The sequence below is a fragment of the Erpetoichthys calabaricus genome, chromosome 1 (genome assembly GCF_900747795.2).
Source record: "Erpetoichthys calabaricus chromosome 1, fErpCal1.3, whole genome shotgun sequence".
In the NCBI taxonomy this organism is placed as follows: Eukaryota; Metazoa; Chordata; class Cladistia; order Polypteriformes; family Polypteridae; genus Erpetoichthys; species Erpetoichthys calabaricus.
Window position 1 is genome coordinate 236,983,948 of NC_041394.2, and position 17,079 is coordinate 237,001,026.

The window sequence follows — 17,079 nt, forward strand, 5'->3', positions numbered from 1 at the left end:
ACTGGAGGCTATGTTGTTCTACTGGGTGACTTTAATGCTCATATGGGCAATGACAGGGAATCCTGGAAGGGTGTGATTTGGAAGAAATAACCTACTTAATCTGAACAAAAGCGGTGCTTTGTTATTGGACTTTTGTCCTAGCTACAATTTATCCATATCTAACACTATGGTTGAGCATAATGGTGTTCATAAGTGCATCTGGCACCAGAGTGCCTTAGGCTGTAGGTCAGTGATCCCACCAACATGGCTTCCTTTGAGAAAGCAGAGTCGGGACTAGGAGGAGGACTCACCCATCACTTGAGCTGAGGTTGTTAAGGAGGTTCGAAGGATGTGCTGATAGTATGTTGCCACACCCATCACACAACAAACCACTTGGATTGGGACATGAGTGCACCTCAGAACACACTAAAACAGTGTGAGGTTTTTTACGGTGGTTGGAGTGCCAATACTGCCACCAGCCCCCAAGTTTTCCCTCTAAGTTGGAGAACCTGCTTGCAGGGCTGGATGCAGATTAATGTCATACCCAGGATGAAGCAATTGCAGGTTAAGGGCCTTGTTTAAGGGCCCAACAGAATAGAGTCACTTCTGGCATTTATGGGATTAAAAACGGCAACCTTCTGATTGCCAGTGCAGATACCTAGCCACAGAGCCAACACTTCTTAGACTGCTTAGGTAGTTAAAAAAATCCTTGGTAGCAGGGCTCTGGTGGTGCATGATATTTTATTCTGAGTTCTGAAAAATTTAGATAATGTCCAGATTGGTAAACTGGGTGGTGTCCTTTTTTTAAGAAAGGGGACAAGAGGGTATGTTTCGGCTTTAATGGCATCACACTCCCCAGCCTCCCAGTCAAGGCCTATGGCAGGGCTCTGGAATGGGTTATCTGGCTCACCCATCACTTGAGCTGAGGTTACTGAAGAAGTTAAAAAAAAAAAAACTCCTCAGTGGCAGGGCTCTGGGGGTGAATGATATTTGCTCTGAGTTCTTAAAGACTCTTAATGTAGTTGGGCTGTCTAAGCTGACATGCCTCTTCATCATTTAGTGGAGATCTGGGACAGTGCCTCTGGATTGGCAAACTAGGGTGGTAGTCCATATTTTTAAGAAAGAGGACTGGAGGGTGTGTCTTGGCTTTAGCGGCCTCCCTGGCAAGGCCTATGCCAAAGTTCTGGAAAGGGGAATCTAGCTCTTGGTCATGTTTCACATTCAGGAGGAACAGTACAGATTTCTTCCCAGTCTGGATCAGTTTTTCACCCTCAAAAGGAGTCTGGAGGGTTCATGGAAGTAAGCCCAACTAGTCAACATGTGTTTTGTGAACTTGGAAAATGGCATACAACCATGTTCCTCAGGGTGTCCTATGTGGAGTTCTTTGAGAGTATGGGGTACCAGTCCTGCTGTTGTGAACTATTTGGTCTCCGTGTAACCAGCGTGAAAGCTTGGTTCACATTGTTGATTCCTGGTAGGTGTGCCCTTTGTAACTGATTCTACTCGTAATTTTTATGAAGAATTTCTCACGCAGCCAAGGAGTGGAGGGTGTCAAATTCAGTGACCTCCACATCATATCTCTAATTTTTTGCAGATGATCTGGTCCAGCTGGCGTCATTGAGCTGTGACCTTAGACATGCACAGGGGCAGTTTGCAGTTGACAGTGAAGTGGCCGAGATGAGGATCGGCACCTCCAAGTCTGAGGTCATGGTTCTCAGTCAGAAAAGGGTGGAGTGCCCTCACTGGTTTGGGGATAAGGTGTTGCCACAAGCAGAGGAGTTTAAGTATGTTGGGGTGTTTAAAGTTTATGAAATCAAATCTTGTTCACAAGGGTGGGAAAAAGAGAACAGGAGATTGACAGGTGGATTGGAGAAGCATCTGTAGTTATGAGGGCCTTGTCAGGGTGAAGAGGAAGCTGAGCTGAAATGTGAAGCTATCAATTTACTGGTTAATCTATGATCCTATCCTCAATTATGGTCACAAAATGTGAGTAGTGACCTAAATAACTAGATCAGTGGTTCTCAAACTGTGGGGCGGGCCCCCCTAGGGGGGCGCAAAGTAACAAAAAGAGGGGCACGAAGATGTGAAAAAAAGAAAACAAGAATCGAAAATGTGAAAAACACATCTATTGAAACCAAAACAAATTAACTGATACTACATTCTGATACTAGAAAAATAAATATAGAGTTAGATAAATGTCGATAAAAGTTAAGTAGATATAATAAAATATGCATCTATGATATATCATTAATTAAAAAAGAACAAATTGGTATTAGTGGGCTCCTTTCAAAAAAACATTAGTGGGGAGCGATTAAAACTGTTATGAAAACTCAGGTCGCAAATACTTAAAGGTTGAGAAACGCTGAACTAGATTGTGGATACAAGCAGCAGAAATGTCTGGGTTCACCCTTAGATATATTGTGAGGAGCGCAAATATTCAGGAGGAGCTCAAAGTTGAGCTGCTGCTCCTCTGCATCGAAAGGAGGCAGTTGAAGTGGTTTGGGCATCTGATTAGGATGCAAAACTGAACACCTCCCTGAGGAGGTGTTTTGGGCATGTCCCACCAGGAAGAGGCCCAAGACATGCTGGAGAAATTACATCTGTTGGCAGGCCTAGGAACACCTTGGTATCCCTCCAGAGGAGTTGGAGGAGGTGGCAGGAAAAAAGGGATATCTGGGTATTTGTTGTGTAGATTGATGCCCCTGCGACCCCATCTGGATAAGCATCAGAAAATGGATGGATGGATGGATAATGAGTTGGATAAAATATTCACATAAGTACAAGTTGTAAAAACCTATAAAATAAGTAGTTATATAATAGCACCAGCATGCAGTCACAGAAAGAAAATACAGGGTTATTAAAAAAATAAATAAGCAGTGCAACATGCAGAGCATTGGCTAATTGCCAGCAATCAAAAATGTGGTCAGAATAGGGAAAGACAGACCAACCCTATTGAAATGGGTGTGGGAGCTAAATGGCCACAAGCAACAACTGTAGTGTCACTTGAAAAAGCTGAATTGGGTGCAATAAAAGAAAAATGAGGCACCGTGAAAACAACAACTGTGGAAAATGAAAAAGCTAGCTGAAAAAGGTTGTGCTTGTTGTCATATTTATAGCAGCTATTTTAGACAGTTGAAATCATCTGGATGTTGTTAAACTTCCACGGTTCTTGCCCTGTAATACCTGTGGTAAGTATCTGGGACCCAAAGAAAAACCACTGGCAGCAAATTGCTGTCAGCATGGATAAGTCAGAGTGGAAAGGTGGATAATACCATCCCCTGATACTTCAGGAGGCATAATTTATAGCATGTGGAAAGACACAGATGGAAAACTGCAGGGAAAATTGGCAACCCAGCATTACAATACATTTGCCATTGCATCTCAGAAGGTGCTATGCAGTGGCAATTCGTGTCATGGCCAGAATAAAAAATGTTTAGTTACAGATTTCTTCAAAATGCAGTGTAAAATAAGGGTTGACAGTTATAAAAAAATATAGGATATATTAATGCAATCCATGATACTTACTATTAATTACTGAGTCAAAAGTGTTTTTAATTTGTCTTGTTATACGAGGTGATTGCACCTTTTCTCATCACTCTTGCTAATTAATAAGCATTATTTTTTGGTTCAGATGTAATTTATTTTCAATTCTAGTTTCAAATTCACCATAACTGACTATGAAGTAAACCCACAAACATAGTTTATTGGCAAGTTAGAAAACCTGATGTGCACGAGCCATGGTATTATGTAATATCTGTTAGAGAAAGAAATTTTTTTTTTCTTAAGAGGACATACACAAACACAAGTACTGTCTGTAGAAAGTCATCTCAGTGTATGAACACTGGTGAGCAAGTGACAGTCAGACAGTGAGGACAAGCTACAAATGGCCATAACTTATTTAAAGAAAAATCCAGCCTACTGGCCACTCTCCCAGCACATTCATGAGGCAAGCTCCTGGTGGAACAGGGGTGGTGCCAACACTGGGCCTAGGTGGGGGTGGGGGTACCACCCACTTTCCTCATTGGCCCACCCGATAGCTTAGCATTTTTTTTCCTCAAATGAAAATTAGCCTGTACTGCATACATGCATTTTAATGCATATTTCCATTGATTAAAATATCAGTTCCTTATAAACCTACACAGCAAAATAAGCAGTGTCAACTATATAACTAGAAATGTTCATTAAAAAGTATTTGAAAAGAGCATATATGAATGGTGATTATACAGTGTACGTGTGCACAGCAAGGTTTAGAAAATAAGAGTGACTTAAAATGTTGCCAATCACAGGTACACATAATATGTGACACTAACAGGAGTCTACCTATCAACTTGTAACTTACTGAAGTTACTTTAGCATTCCCATTGAGCTGCACATAATTGATTTGAATGATTTACTAAAAAGAGTTGTTCAAAAGGAACAAATCATTCATGAATCGGCCATCACTAGATTACTGTTGGGCTGTCTTATTGGAAGGAAATGTGTAAACAATGTCTTGACAAACAGTTGTTATGGGTTTTTTAGCAAAAGGAAACACACACAAGTGCAAAATGTGTCTGATATCGGCACTGAAAACTCCAGTGATGCCCCGATGTTAGCTGTGTTCACTTTAGTGATGGGTGTGCTACTAACACAACTACTGAGTGCACTGGAAAATCTACCCTCTCCTGTGGCCAAATGGCAAAGGATCAGCCAGGCCAGGGATATGTCTGATATCCATAAGCCACCAAATCAATTGGTATTAAGTTTCCAATTTCTGTTATTCCCAATTTTGTATAAGCAAAAAGCTCACATTTACAATGTCATATACTGACATCATATACCACATACTTCTAGCTATTTGAATCTATCAATATTGTGGCACTGACAACTAAATGACAAAATGTAAACAATATGGTGTCCTGAAAGAAGTGAACATCTATTGAACTATCTTGTTTAACACAAAATAATCATCATATGGATTATCCATGTTAAAAAAAATTAAAGAGAACTCAAGAAATAAAAATTCATGCCAAAAAATGACCATAAAAATAAACACAAAATGAAATAATAAAACATATCAAGGGCCACTGCAAAAACTGAATGCATATCAAGCCTAAGGGCACATTATGATCTGGATAAGTGACTAGCAGACAACTATCAAACCATGAAAAGGGAAATCCTAGTCACATCAAGTGCCACAGCTCACAAGTGAAGAGTTTGGAAGTATGATCGCATCTAGCCAATCCAAGGCCAAGTATTTGACCTATGGTCAAGAATTTCCAAGTGGTTACAGGAAAACATAAACAATGGGAAGTATACAGTGGAGCTGGTGGTAGTTGACCAATTATTACAGGCACTGCTGGTGGAAGATCTGATTGAGCTAACAGGCTGTCATCATGAGACACTGCAGAAAAGAAAAACCAGGAGGCATTTAACTTTGACAATATGGGCTAAATATCCAAACCAATCAGTCCATGAGTCACAGATTTCCTGGGTCAGAAACCTAGAGCGTCAACACTAGTACACTGCCAGCCCACAGACACTCAAATATGAGCTGCCAGGATTTATCATTCTTCACTGCCTTCACCTTGATGAACATATGGAAGGTGGCTGGACAGACGGTAAACCACACTGTGTGCTTGCTGTGTTTTTCCACATTGCATAATCCTTGTTTGGTTGAAATGATAAAAATTCTGCAGACAAACCTCATTCAAATATTCCATATTAAAACCATTGTTCATTTTTTCTATGCATTTTTTCATAACCACATATTTTCACTTTTATGTTTAGATTGCTCAAACAAAAAGAAAAATGTCATTGATTTTGATATCACATTTTTATATAGAAATGTTAGCAAATGCTAAGTCAACATTATGTTAAATAATACACTCATTTTACAATAAGATATTAGTCATTGTCTGATACTGTAAAGCTGCAAGCAGGGGTTTACATATTATACAACACTGCAAGTATTAATATGTACTTTTGAATCTTGTGGAGTTAATTGCATCTCATTTGCATATGTAGACAGCAAATTCTATTGTATAGTGTATTTTGTTCTATATGAGTTCCTTTCTCTTTTTTCTTATAATTCTTTACAGCGTAGTAATGGGAAACAAAAAACAAGACGTACTGCTCATTGGGAAGCTCTGATAAATGTCAATGATGCTAGAAAGGAATTGCTATCCAGATAAAGAATGACTTGTGTTTGCATTTCATTTTCAAAAGAAACAGTAAGTTCATAATCAAAATTTCTTCATAACAATTTAAAACTATTCAATATAAAACATTTAGAAGATTCTGAAGGGCTTAGTTCTTTGAATTATTATACAATGTTCATATGTTCTATTTCATAAAGTAAGACAACTTTTGCAAACTTGCTACCTCTAGTTCAGGGTCATGGTCAGGCTGAAACCTTTCACAGGAACAACAACAACACCAACATTTATTTATATAGAATCATCAAATACAAGACAGGAACTAGCCATATTTGGAATGCCACACTGTCATAGTGTCCATTCATGGAGTTTATCAATACTTGATGCATGTGTTTGGCATGCGGGAGGAAACCCACAAACACAAAGGGATACATCTACAAATTCCACATAGACAACAAGTGATGGTGGGTTTGAATCCAAAATGCTAGATCTATGAGGTAGAAGTGCTAATCACTGTACTGTCCTTCTACATTGCTTTAGAAAAAAGCCTCACTACTTTCCAGTGCCATTATCTGTCTTAGAAATTGAATTGTTCCAAAAGTTCATTGGCCTCTAAAATTATTGAATATGGCTTTTGGGGTTTTTGAGGCCAAAAATCTAGTGGTAATATTCATCAAATAAATTAAGGGAGCACTTGATCATTACAGTCTAACACCAAGTCAATGAAGCTTCAGGGATCTATCCAGTTAGGAAGCCGAAACAATTGTGAATCAACTTCACCTGCTTTGGTGCAAATGAAAGTGACAACAGGTGCACTGGAGAGGCAACAGCAAGACAATCCCCAAAAAGGGAATGGTTTTGAAGGTGGTGCCCATGGACAATTGCTCTCTCTGGTATAAAGGAGTGCTTCTTGACACACTTCTGCTGAATAATTTGTTGGCTGAAAAAGCCCAGTGTTAGTGTGTCAAAGAGATGATGTACAGCATTGTTCATAATGGTACTCAGTTTTGTTTTAATTCTTTCTGTTGCTACTCCAGGGAGTCCAGAATGTATCCCATAACTGATAGATAGATAGATAGATAGATAGATAGATAGATAGATAGATAGATAGATAGATAGATAGATAGATAGATAGATAGATAGATAGATAGATAGATAGATAGATACTTTATTAATCCCAAGGGGAAATTCACATACTCCAGTAGCACCTTACTGATACAAAAAAACAATATTAAATTAAAGATTGATATTAAATGCAGGTAAAAAACAGACAATAACTTTGTAATAACTTACAAATAACTGAGCCTTCCCTTTTAATTAGCTTGTTGATTCGGTGGGTGTCTCTTGAAGTGGTGTTACCAGTCCAGCACACCACAATGTAGAAATTCATACTGGCCATCACTGACTTACAGATGAGGAGAAGGATGTCACTGCCCACATTAATGGAATGCAGTCACGTGAGCCTGTTCTGCCAATTTGTATATAGTTCCTCTGTGTTCAGAGACCAGTCCAACCTGTCAATGATGTGGACGCCCAAGTACTTATAAGAGTGCACTGCCTCTACATCCACTCATGAATAGTAACTGGGTATAAAAGTTCTTTAGTGCAGCAAAAGTTAATAACCAATTCCTTGGTTTTATTGATGTTAAGTTGCAGACAACTGCACCAGGAAACAAAGTTCTCCACCTGACTCCTACACTGTTTCTCATCCCATTTTTAGATACACCTTATAAGTGCAGAAACATCTGAGAATTTCTGCAAGTGACGTGACCTGATATTATTATTCATAGTCTGAGGTGTCTAGAGTGAAGAGAACAGAAGACAGGACTGTTCCTTGTGGTGCTCCTGTGTTGCTCATGTGGTCTGCCTGACAGATAGTCCATTATCCAGGACACCATAAGCTCATGCATCTGCATATCTCTGAGTTTACCCCTTAGTAGGAATAGCTGGATGTTATTGAAGGTGCCTGAGAAATTGAAAAACATAATCCTTACAGTGCTGCCAGCTATGTCTAGGTGGATCAGTCTTCAGAAGGGTACAGTTAATATTAATGTATGCTATAATTTAACTACACTAACTATACTAATGTATACAGTATAATTACCACAGGGAAGAGTAAAGAAGAATGTTGAAAAAATACATTCACCTATTGGCAAAGTATTCAATAAGTAAAATGTTAAAACATAACATGACTTCACACAGTTATCTTTGATTGGCTTGAAAATATGAGTAACAAGATACTGCAATCATGGGCATTTTGTCAAAAAATTATGCAAAAATATTCAATACATACAAACAGTAAAGCAAAACGTATTAGTAAAGTAAGTATATTATGTGTGTGATTGCACCAACCATTGAGTGCAAACACAAACTCTTTGCAGAGGACTTTTCCATATTCCATAAACTTACTTTATCTCAAATGTTGAAATGCTGTAGCTACAATAAGAGCTGAATTTAAAATGGCTGCACTGTGCAGTGTCTCTATTGAATTGTTATCTTGATCTGCAGTAAGTAACAATACAAGGAAGGTAAAAAAATCTATATTTTGGCCAGGTAAATTAAAACAACTATTTCCAAATATTTACCACATTTCACTACATTCACAAACAAAAGGTATAATTTGACCCATTTCAAAACACAAAGGAAGTAATCTTCTTTTAATGAAATAATATTTTGTAGTGATAACTACATTCTTTACATAAACAAAGTGGTTGGACATTGTCATGGTATAATAATGTTTGTTTTTTTCACTCTCGAAAACACATATCATTTTTATTAATTGAAGAAAGACATAAAACGTAAAAGACAGGTATCCCCTATGAAAGCGTTATATTATTAGAAAATGAGATTTAATAGATAATATAATATTTAAGTTGCAGATTGCCACTGACAAATTGCAAAATTTAATTTTAGCAGGATATAATTTGATAAGAAAAAACATAGATGATGATTTCTTTTTGACTGCTCAAAGACCACCTTCATCTTGTTTGTTAGTTTGTTTTATTCAATGCAGCCATCTGCTCTGAATCCACAGCTTTAATTTTGCAATGTTGTCTGGGAGAGATCCCAGCAAAAAAACATCTTCCATAACTACTATCTCCTGAGGGGCCAATCAGTAAGCAGCTGCTTGAAATACTCCTTCTAGTTTGTGCAACTCCACCTTGCCTGTAAACGCCACTCTTTGATAAGCAGCCACCTGCCTTCTCTGCTATGGTACACTTCTCTTTCAGTCGCTCTGGGCTTTGCATCCAATCATATTTTCTCCTTGTATCTCACTACTGTGGCTCATTGTGCGCAAATTGTGCTGCACTCTACTGAGGGCAAGGGCAGCATATGTCTCCATAATTATGGAAGCAAAATGCATTGAATGTAGAAGAGCATGTAAGGGTCCTATTATGGTTAGGATTACCACCTCAATTAATATGACAGGAGCTGAATATTCTCTGTGCAGTCTAAAAGTGACCCAAAATTGTCCCAGTGTGTGTGTTAGACCTGTAATGTTATTATTGTCTCATTGTCAGCTTTAATACTGGCTTTCATATATTATCAGTTTAGCCTGGAAAAAAGATGTTCAGGTTAAAAAATTGAGATCTGTTAGTACCATATTCAGCTTAATATAATATTAATTCTATGATAAATTATTTTTAAGATGCTTCACACTATCATAATTGTAGACAGGGTGATTAACATACAGACCACTTCTTAGAATCCTACTAGATTAGATTTCAATCCAAGTTTCAAAGAGTACTTACCCTCTCTGCTGATTGCGCTGTACCAAAGAATATTGGTATAAAAGCTAGCCAGATGATGCACGTTGTGTACATGGTAAATCCAATAGGCTTAGCTTCATTGAATGTCTCTGGAACACCTCTTGTTTTTATGGCATAAACAGTGCATGTGACCATCAAAAGAATACTGTATCCAAGGGAACAGATTAGAGAAAGATCAGAAATGTCACATTTGAGAACCCCTCTGGCATTCTGAGGATCTGGTGTTCTTTGCTCCCCATAGTCTACTATGATATGAGGGGGATCCACAGCAAACCAGATCAATACACCCAGCAACTGAAAGGAGATGAGGCTGAATGTAATGACCAACTGGGAAGCAGGGCTTATAAATTTAGGTGCCGTGACTGATTTTTTGCCTTGCTCAAAAATGCGGTGGATCCTGTTAGTTTTTGTTAATAAGGCAGCATAACTAAAACACATGCCAAGTCCCAGGAAGATACGACGGAAGGAACACACAGCAGTGTCCGGGGCAGCAATCATTAAAAAAGTGATAGCATAACAAAGGAATATGCCAGTCAAAAGCACGTAGCTCAGTTCCCTCCCAGATGCCCTTACAATTGGAGTGTCATTGTATTTTACAAACGTCACAATTACAAAGGTGGTTCCAATGATTCCCAGCATAGATATAAAGACTGGTACCACTGCCCAAGGTGAGTGCCATTCCAGCTTGATAATGGGAATTGGCTGGCAGGTTGTGCGGTTCTCATTAGGCCTCTGATCATAAGGGCAAAGCTCACAGCTGAACTCATCCACTTGGTAATGATATCCTTCACAGCGCTCACAGTGCCAGCAGCATGGCACCCCCTTCACAGTCTTTTTTCTCTCTCCTGGTTTACATGGAACACTACAGACAGAGGCCGGAATGGAGGAATCCCCTGTCGTCCAATGCATTTCATTCATCTGTGGAAAATGAGAATGATAAATCAGTTTTCTTGCCTATCTTTTAATCAAAACCCAATTACAACCCACCATAAAAATCTGCTTCATTAGTACAAGCTGGATATTTTTCATTATGATTTGTGTTGTATCATGCAGATATGACAAGCATGTATGTTTTTTTTTTCTTTTTAATGTTCAAATTGATGACAGGTAAAGTTGAAATGTCTGCTATTTATTTTGTTAACCCGTGGCAGACTATCAATCCTGTAGCAATGATAAGTCACTCATGTTAAATATTAATGAAATAATGTTATAGTGACTCAGAGAACAGAACAAAAATTATATGAACATTTACATTAAACAAACAAAACAGATAACATGTAATACTTAACTTTGATTTGTTAGTGTTCGATCACTTGTAACTTGTGATTAGTGAAGTTTTTTTTATTAACAAAACTGTTTATACAATTATAAAGAAAATTGTTCACTTATGTATCAGTGCTGCAGTGGGTTGGCACCCTGCTCGGGATTGTTTCCTGCCTTGTGCCCTGTGTTGGCTGGGATTGGCTCCAGCAGACCCCCATGACCCTGTGTTCGGATTCAGCGGGTTGGAAAATGGATGGATGGATGGATATGTATCAGTGGAGCCACAACTTCAATAGATAGATAGATAGATAGATAGATAGATAGATAGATAGATAGATAGATAGATAGATAGATAGATAGATAGATAGATAGATAGATAGATAGATAGATAGATAGATAGATAGAATTTTATTTTTACCAAGGTGGGGAATTTAGCTTTTTATTGAAGCTCAATAAATAAATATTATAACCAACAACAACAACCCCCTCAAATACACACCAGAAGTAGTAAAAATAGTTTCTAACTTGTTTAAATATAAAAAGAACAGTCAAAGTCACACTGAGGCATTGCCAATGTGTATTGCCTTTGGTATGAAAGAGGTTCTTGATACACTTTTGCTGAATAATTCACTTGTCAAAGGTACTCATTGTTACTTTCTCAGTGCAAGGATGTGCAGCATTGTACATAATGCCACTCAGTTTCGTCTTCATTCTTTCCTTATCTGCTACCTCTACTGAGCTCATCTTTTTAATTAGTTTGTTCGACTGCAAAGTGTTTGGAGACAGACTAGCTGTGCTGGAAGATGGATATAGAAGAAATATTATCAGAATTGAAGGTCTCCCTGAAAACCATGACAGTCCAAGCCCAATGAAATCCATAGCTAAATTATTCTCTCAAATAACTGGAGAGGAATTTAAATCAAACACCAAGATATCAACAACTTAGTGCATATGTGGATCGAATGCCTCAAAACCTAGAAAGCCTTATTGCACGTTTTGACAAATTACAATCTGAAGTAAATCTGATGCCACTTCACAGACTGAAATAAGAGATTATACTTGAAAATAATTGCATTCGTATTTTCATTGATTTCTCGCCTTCAATAGCTGCTAAACATGCCGCATTTTATAGAATTAAACAGCACTTACGCAAAGCCGAAATCAGATACAGCCTCTTGTATCCTGCTAAACTGAGAATGGATATTAAAGGCGACTTCTACATTTTAGTTCTCCGGATGAAGCAGAAAAAAAGCTACGAAAATTGATCCCAACACTTTTTGAATTACAATCGTGAGTCACATCGTGTCCTGGCAAGTCATTTCCCATATTAAAGAAACACAGTCTTGTCAGGGGTGTGTTCTTGCTCCTACTCTGTTCAATGCTTGTATGGACTGGGTGTTGGGCAAGGTCGTGGGGTCCAACAGCTGTGGGGCATCTGTTGGTGATGAAAAATTCACGAATCTTGACTTTGCTGACGATGCTGTGATCTTCGCTGAGTCAATGGAGGCTCTGATCGGGGCACGTGAGAGACTGAGCGACGAGTCTGAGTGTCTGGGCTTGCGAGTGTCCTTGATAAAAACCAAGACCCAGGTCTTTAATGACCTCTTGGTCTCAGCCATCAGCAGTGTGTCTGTTTGCGGAGTGTCGACCTTGTTGAGAGGTTTACTTACCTTTGCAGTGACATTCATGTCTCTGGTGACTCTTCCTATGAGGTGTAGCAGTAGAGGACCCTATCGACCTCTTGAACCCTTAGGTACCACTCCAAACACCAGGTAAAAGTACAGTTATTATTTATTTTATAATAATAACATGCACAAAACACCCTCCACTCTACACTACTCATATAACACAATAATCAATAAACAATCACCAATCCTCCTCTCCCAGACACTTAGCCACCCTTCCTCCCAGCTCAGCTCACTCGTCTGAGGTTTCCTAGAGTCCTTTATAGTCCCTGACCCGGAAGTGGTTCCAGCCCTGCATTCCATGAGTCCTCATCATTTCCGGGTCAGATTAAAAGTCCTTTTCTTCAACCCGGAAGCACGTCATTCCTTCCGGGTTATAGGGCACGTAGCACTCTGTAAGCCTCCCTACAGCGGCTCCTGGTGGTCCCTATGGTATCCAGCAGGGTTGTTTATAAAAACTACAATGTCCGTAAGGCCCTGCTGGAATTTAGGGAACTTCCATTCTGCTGGGAGGGCTCCATCTGGCGGTCTGGAGGTGTGGACCGGAATATTTGGCCGGCCATCCCTCACAGAGGTCAGTAGACGGATTGGGAGAGCATGGTGGGTCATGAGGTCGCTGGAAAGGGATGTGTGGCACTCCCAATATTTATGCAAAAGGACAAAGGTATAAGTCCTTAGAGTCCTGGTGCTTCCTGTCTTGCTATATGGTTGCGAGACATGGACGCTATCCAGTGACCTGAGTCGAAGACTGGACTCCTTTGGTTACTGTGTCTCTCTGAAAAATCCTTGGGTACCGTTGGTTTGAATTTGTGTCAAATGAGCGGTTGCTCATGGAGTCCCCGAATGAGGCACATTACCTGCATTGTGAGGGAACATCAGTTACGGCACTACGGCCATGTGCCATGTTTCTCCGAGGGTGATCCGGCTCGTAAGATGCTCACTGATGGGGAACCCGAGTGGCTGGACCAGGCCAAGAGGTCGCCCATGTAACACCTGGCTGCGCGCAGATAGAGGGTCATTTGCGGAGGGTGGGACCTGGACCGCGTGTCTGCCTGGGGGGTTGCAAACCGGGGATCCCAAGTTGTTTCGTCGTGTAGTGGGTGCGGTAATGCACTGTACCAGTGCATGCTCCCCAACTTGACTTGACTTGAAGTCTCCTAAGAAAGAATAACAAAAAAACTCTGCCCTTTTCTTATATAGTTCTTCTGTGTTACGAGACCAGTCCAGTCTGTCATAGATGTGAACCTTCAAGTACATGTAGCAGTGCAACATCTCCACATTCACACTCTAAATAGTGACTGGGCATACATGGTCTTTGGCATGGGAAAAGTTAATAACCAGTTCCTTAGTTTTGCCGAGACAGGACTGTTCCTTGTGCTGCACCAGTGTTGCTCACATCCATATCAGAGACTGGTGTCTCACAAACTTCAGTCTTAACAAGGACACCACAGGCTCATCCACCTGCATATCTCTGAGCTTCCCCAATAACAGGAATGGCTGGATGGTACTGAAGGCACTGGAGAAATTTCGAAAACATAATCCTCACAGTGCTACAAGCTTGATCCATGAGCCTTGAGAAGCAGATAGATAACTGCATCTTCCACTTTGTCCTATAGACGAGCTGCGGTGGGTCCAAGAGATCTTTCACTAAAGGACTCATATACTCTAGGATCATTACTGAGGTTCTTTCAATGCCTGAATTTAGCACACATATGCATATACCGTATACTCAATAATCCAAATAAACCTAAGCAATCTGAGGCAATTGAATGTAAAAAAAGAGCTTAAAAGTTGCCAGAAATTAGGCCCATCTGAAAGGTGCCATTAGACTAAAGGTAGTACCCTTCTTAAGCACAAGGGCTACTTATCATAGAACATTCTCATAGCAGACCATTTAGACCATAGGGATTTTGATCTGCTAATTGTTTGTATATTGTCAATGATTATAATATACATTATTACTACATGGTTTGGTGAGACATTTATCTAAAGTGACTACAAGGATATATCATAACTGTTTACAGGTATTTTTGTTGTTTGGGAACCGCCAGGTTAACTGACCAGTTCAGGGTAGCACAATGAGGAAGGGGCAGAATGGATCCAATGACCTTGGGGTTTAAAGTACACTGCCTTACGCACTACACCACTCTGTCTACAGTAACACAAGGCTTTATTATGTCATACTACTAAAGCTGTATTTTTTTCACGAAAAATTATTCAATAATGTATCTTTATACTGCATAATCATTTTTCAGTGCTAGCTCACTTAGTACCCTGGAATTTAATTTTACATTGTACTATCTTTTGTCAAAGCAGATGTATTGGTACAGATTTAAACACTGAACACATGGTCTTAAAATTGCAAATTAGGAGCAACAGCAAATTCAGAGTAACTTTAAGGGTTAGATAAAATATCGACCTGACAGAAATGAGCTATGCTAACGCAGAAAACATTTCTGAAATGAGACCAGAAATCTGTTTAACAAGAAGAATTTTAAGTGTCAGAATTGTTGAGAACTCTCCTTAAATGACCTAATGGATCATTTTAAATGAGAGTTACAGAGATTTTTATTTATCTTGAACGAGTGTATCAAAAGAATGATCAGTCATAGCTGAATCATTACACAAGGAACTGAGATTGGTAACGAAGATATAACTCAAAGTCATGAAACAAAGTCAAATCCAAATTAACTTTAGTTCTTCAGCAAATTAACTTAAATCTCTTATAGTCTTTCCTGTATTGCATCAAAGTTCAGATGTCCTTTAGACTCTATAGCAATTTACTATAAAATGTCCACAATGATGCCAGGCATCACACAGCATGCCAAGCAAGACACAACATCCTCTATTTAATTCTGTGTGTTTGAGAGTGTTGGTTGTTGTTGTTTGATATATTATTTCTACATTTCTTGAGCTTCTGTAAAATCTAAATTCACCCTTGGGACAAATAAAGAACTTTCTATCTACCTATGTAACCAAGTTCAACATAATAGTGGGAATCTTGTTCTAATGTACCATCGTAACAATCACAAACCTGATATGAAGAAAATTAAATAAGACTAAATCAGCATTAGTCAGATTCTTTATTTGACAGCATTGATGCCTTCTTTTACTTTTTAATCTGTTTGTACATTTTGAGGCATTCACATGCTATGATGTACTAGGAACTCATAATACACATTTTATTAATGTTAATATATGAAAATATTGGAAGTATTTTAATCATTTAAGCTTTTGTGTTCTCTGCTTTTAAAAAGGGGATTAAGAAGGCATGTTTAGTCATCAAGGTATCACATTCAACAGCCGTTATGAGAAAGACATTGAAGCAATACCAGAATGGAGAGTCTCTGGCTAATAATCGAACATCAGATCTTGGAGTAATAATGTGGATTCTGCCCTGGTTGTGAAACAGGCTTCTTGTGCTTGCACAGATTTTTGAGGGTTAGTGGTAGTTTGCCAAGCACATCTACACATATATTGTAGAGGGTATCTTATGGAAAGTGTATAGCAGAGCAATTGCTCCATGACATTTGATCCATAAATGTGCAAAGGAAGGTGAATTTTATGTAATTTCTGTGCATAGTGAGTGTAAGACATCATGAAGGATATCTATTGTCTCTGTTCCTGTTCATGATTTTTATAGACAGGATATCAAAGCACAGCTAGGACTTGAAAAGTATTTAGTTTAGAGATCTGAGGGTGGTGTCTCTTGTATTTGTGGATGATGATGGCCTTATCACTTTATCGCACTGCTATCTAACATATGCACAAGTTGCAGCTGACTAAATCTGAGTCTCTGCTTTTTCTTCTAGAAAATAGTAATTTCCTCTCTTTGGTTTAGTATGAAGCAACTGGCTAAGGCGCTGGAGGAGTTTTGTTATCTTGGTGCATTCTACCTAAGTGAAGGGTAATCTGACCGTAATATCGACCAGTGAATAAGTGCAACAGATGTAGTTTTGCAGACTGTGCGTCTTGAACGAGAATCAAGCCTTTTGATAGCAACAGCTTAGTTATTGTGCATTTTAATAAAATATCAATTGAAGCTGTAAATCTGTAAATAATCAGTAATAAGAATGGGTTAGCGATACAAAATAAAGATAATAATAAAGAAACATCAATGTTTTTGATACTTTTAATGAAGCTGATTTTACATTATTGATTAAAATATGACAAGGAAGCAGTAAAGAATATTTTTCCTCAATTTTGTTCTCTTTCAATAGTGTTATCCTGAGTTCTTTTTTTCTT

The 17,079-nt window shown here is 38.8% G+C and overlaps 1 protein-coding gene across 3 annotated transcripts in view; it reads right to left on the reverse strand.

Moving 5' to 3' along the window:
• The window catches only part of grm8a (glutamate receptor, metabotropic 8a), a 1,035,294-nt gene that overhangs the window by 128,147 nt on the left and 890,068 nt on the right, over window positions 1-17,079 (reverse strand). For all 3 annotated transcript variants that reach the window (XM_051931014.1, XM_051931013.1, XM_051931020.1), the window contains exon 8: window positions 9,869-10,804. In XM_051931014.1, coding sequence (XP_051786974.1) covers window positions 9,869-10,804 — 936 coding nt within the window. The remainder of the gene's footprint in view (window positions 1-9,868; window positions 10,805-17,079) is intronic.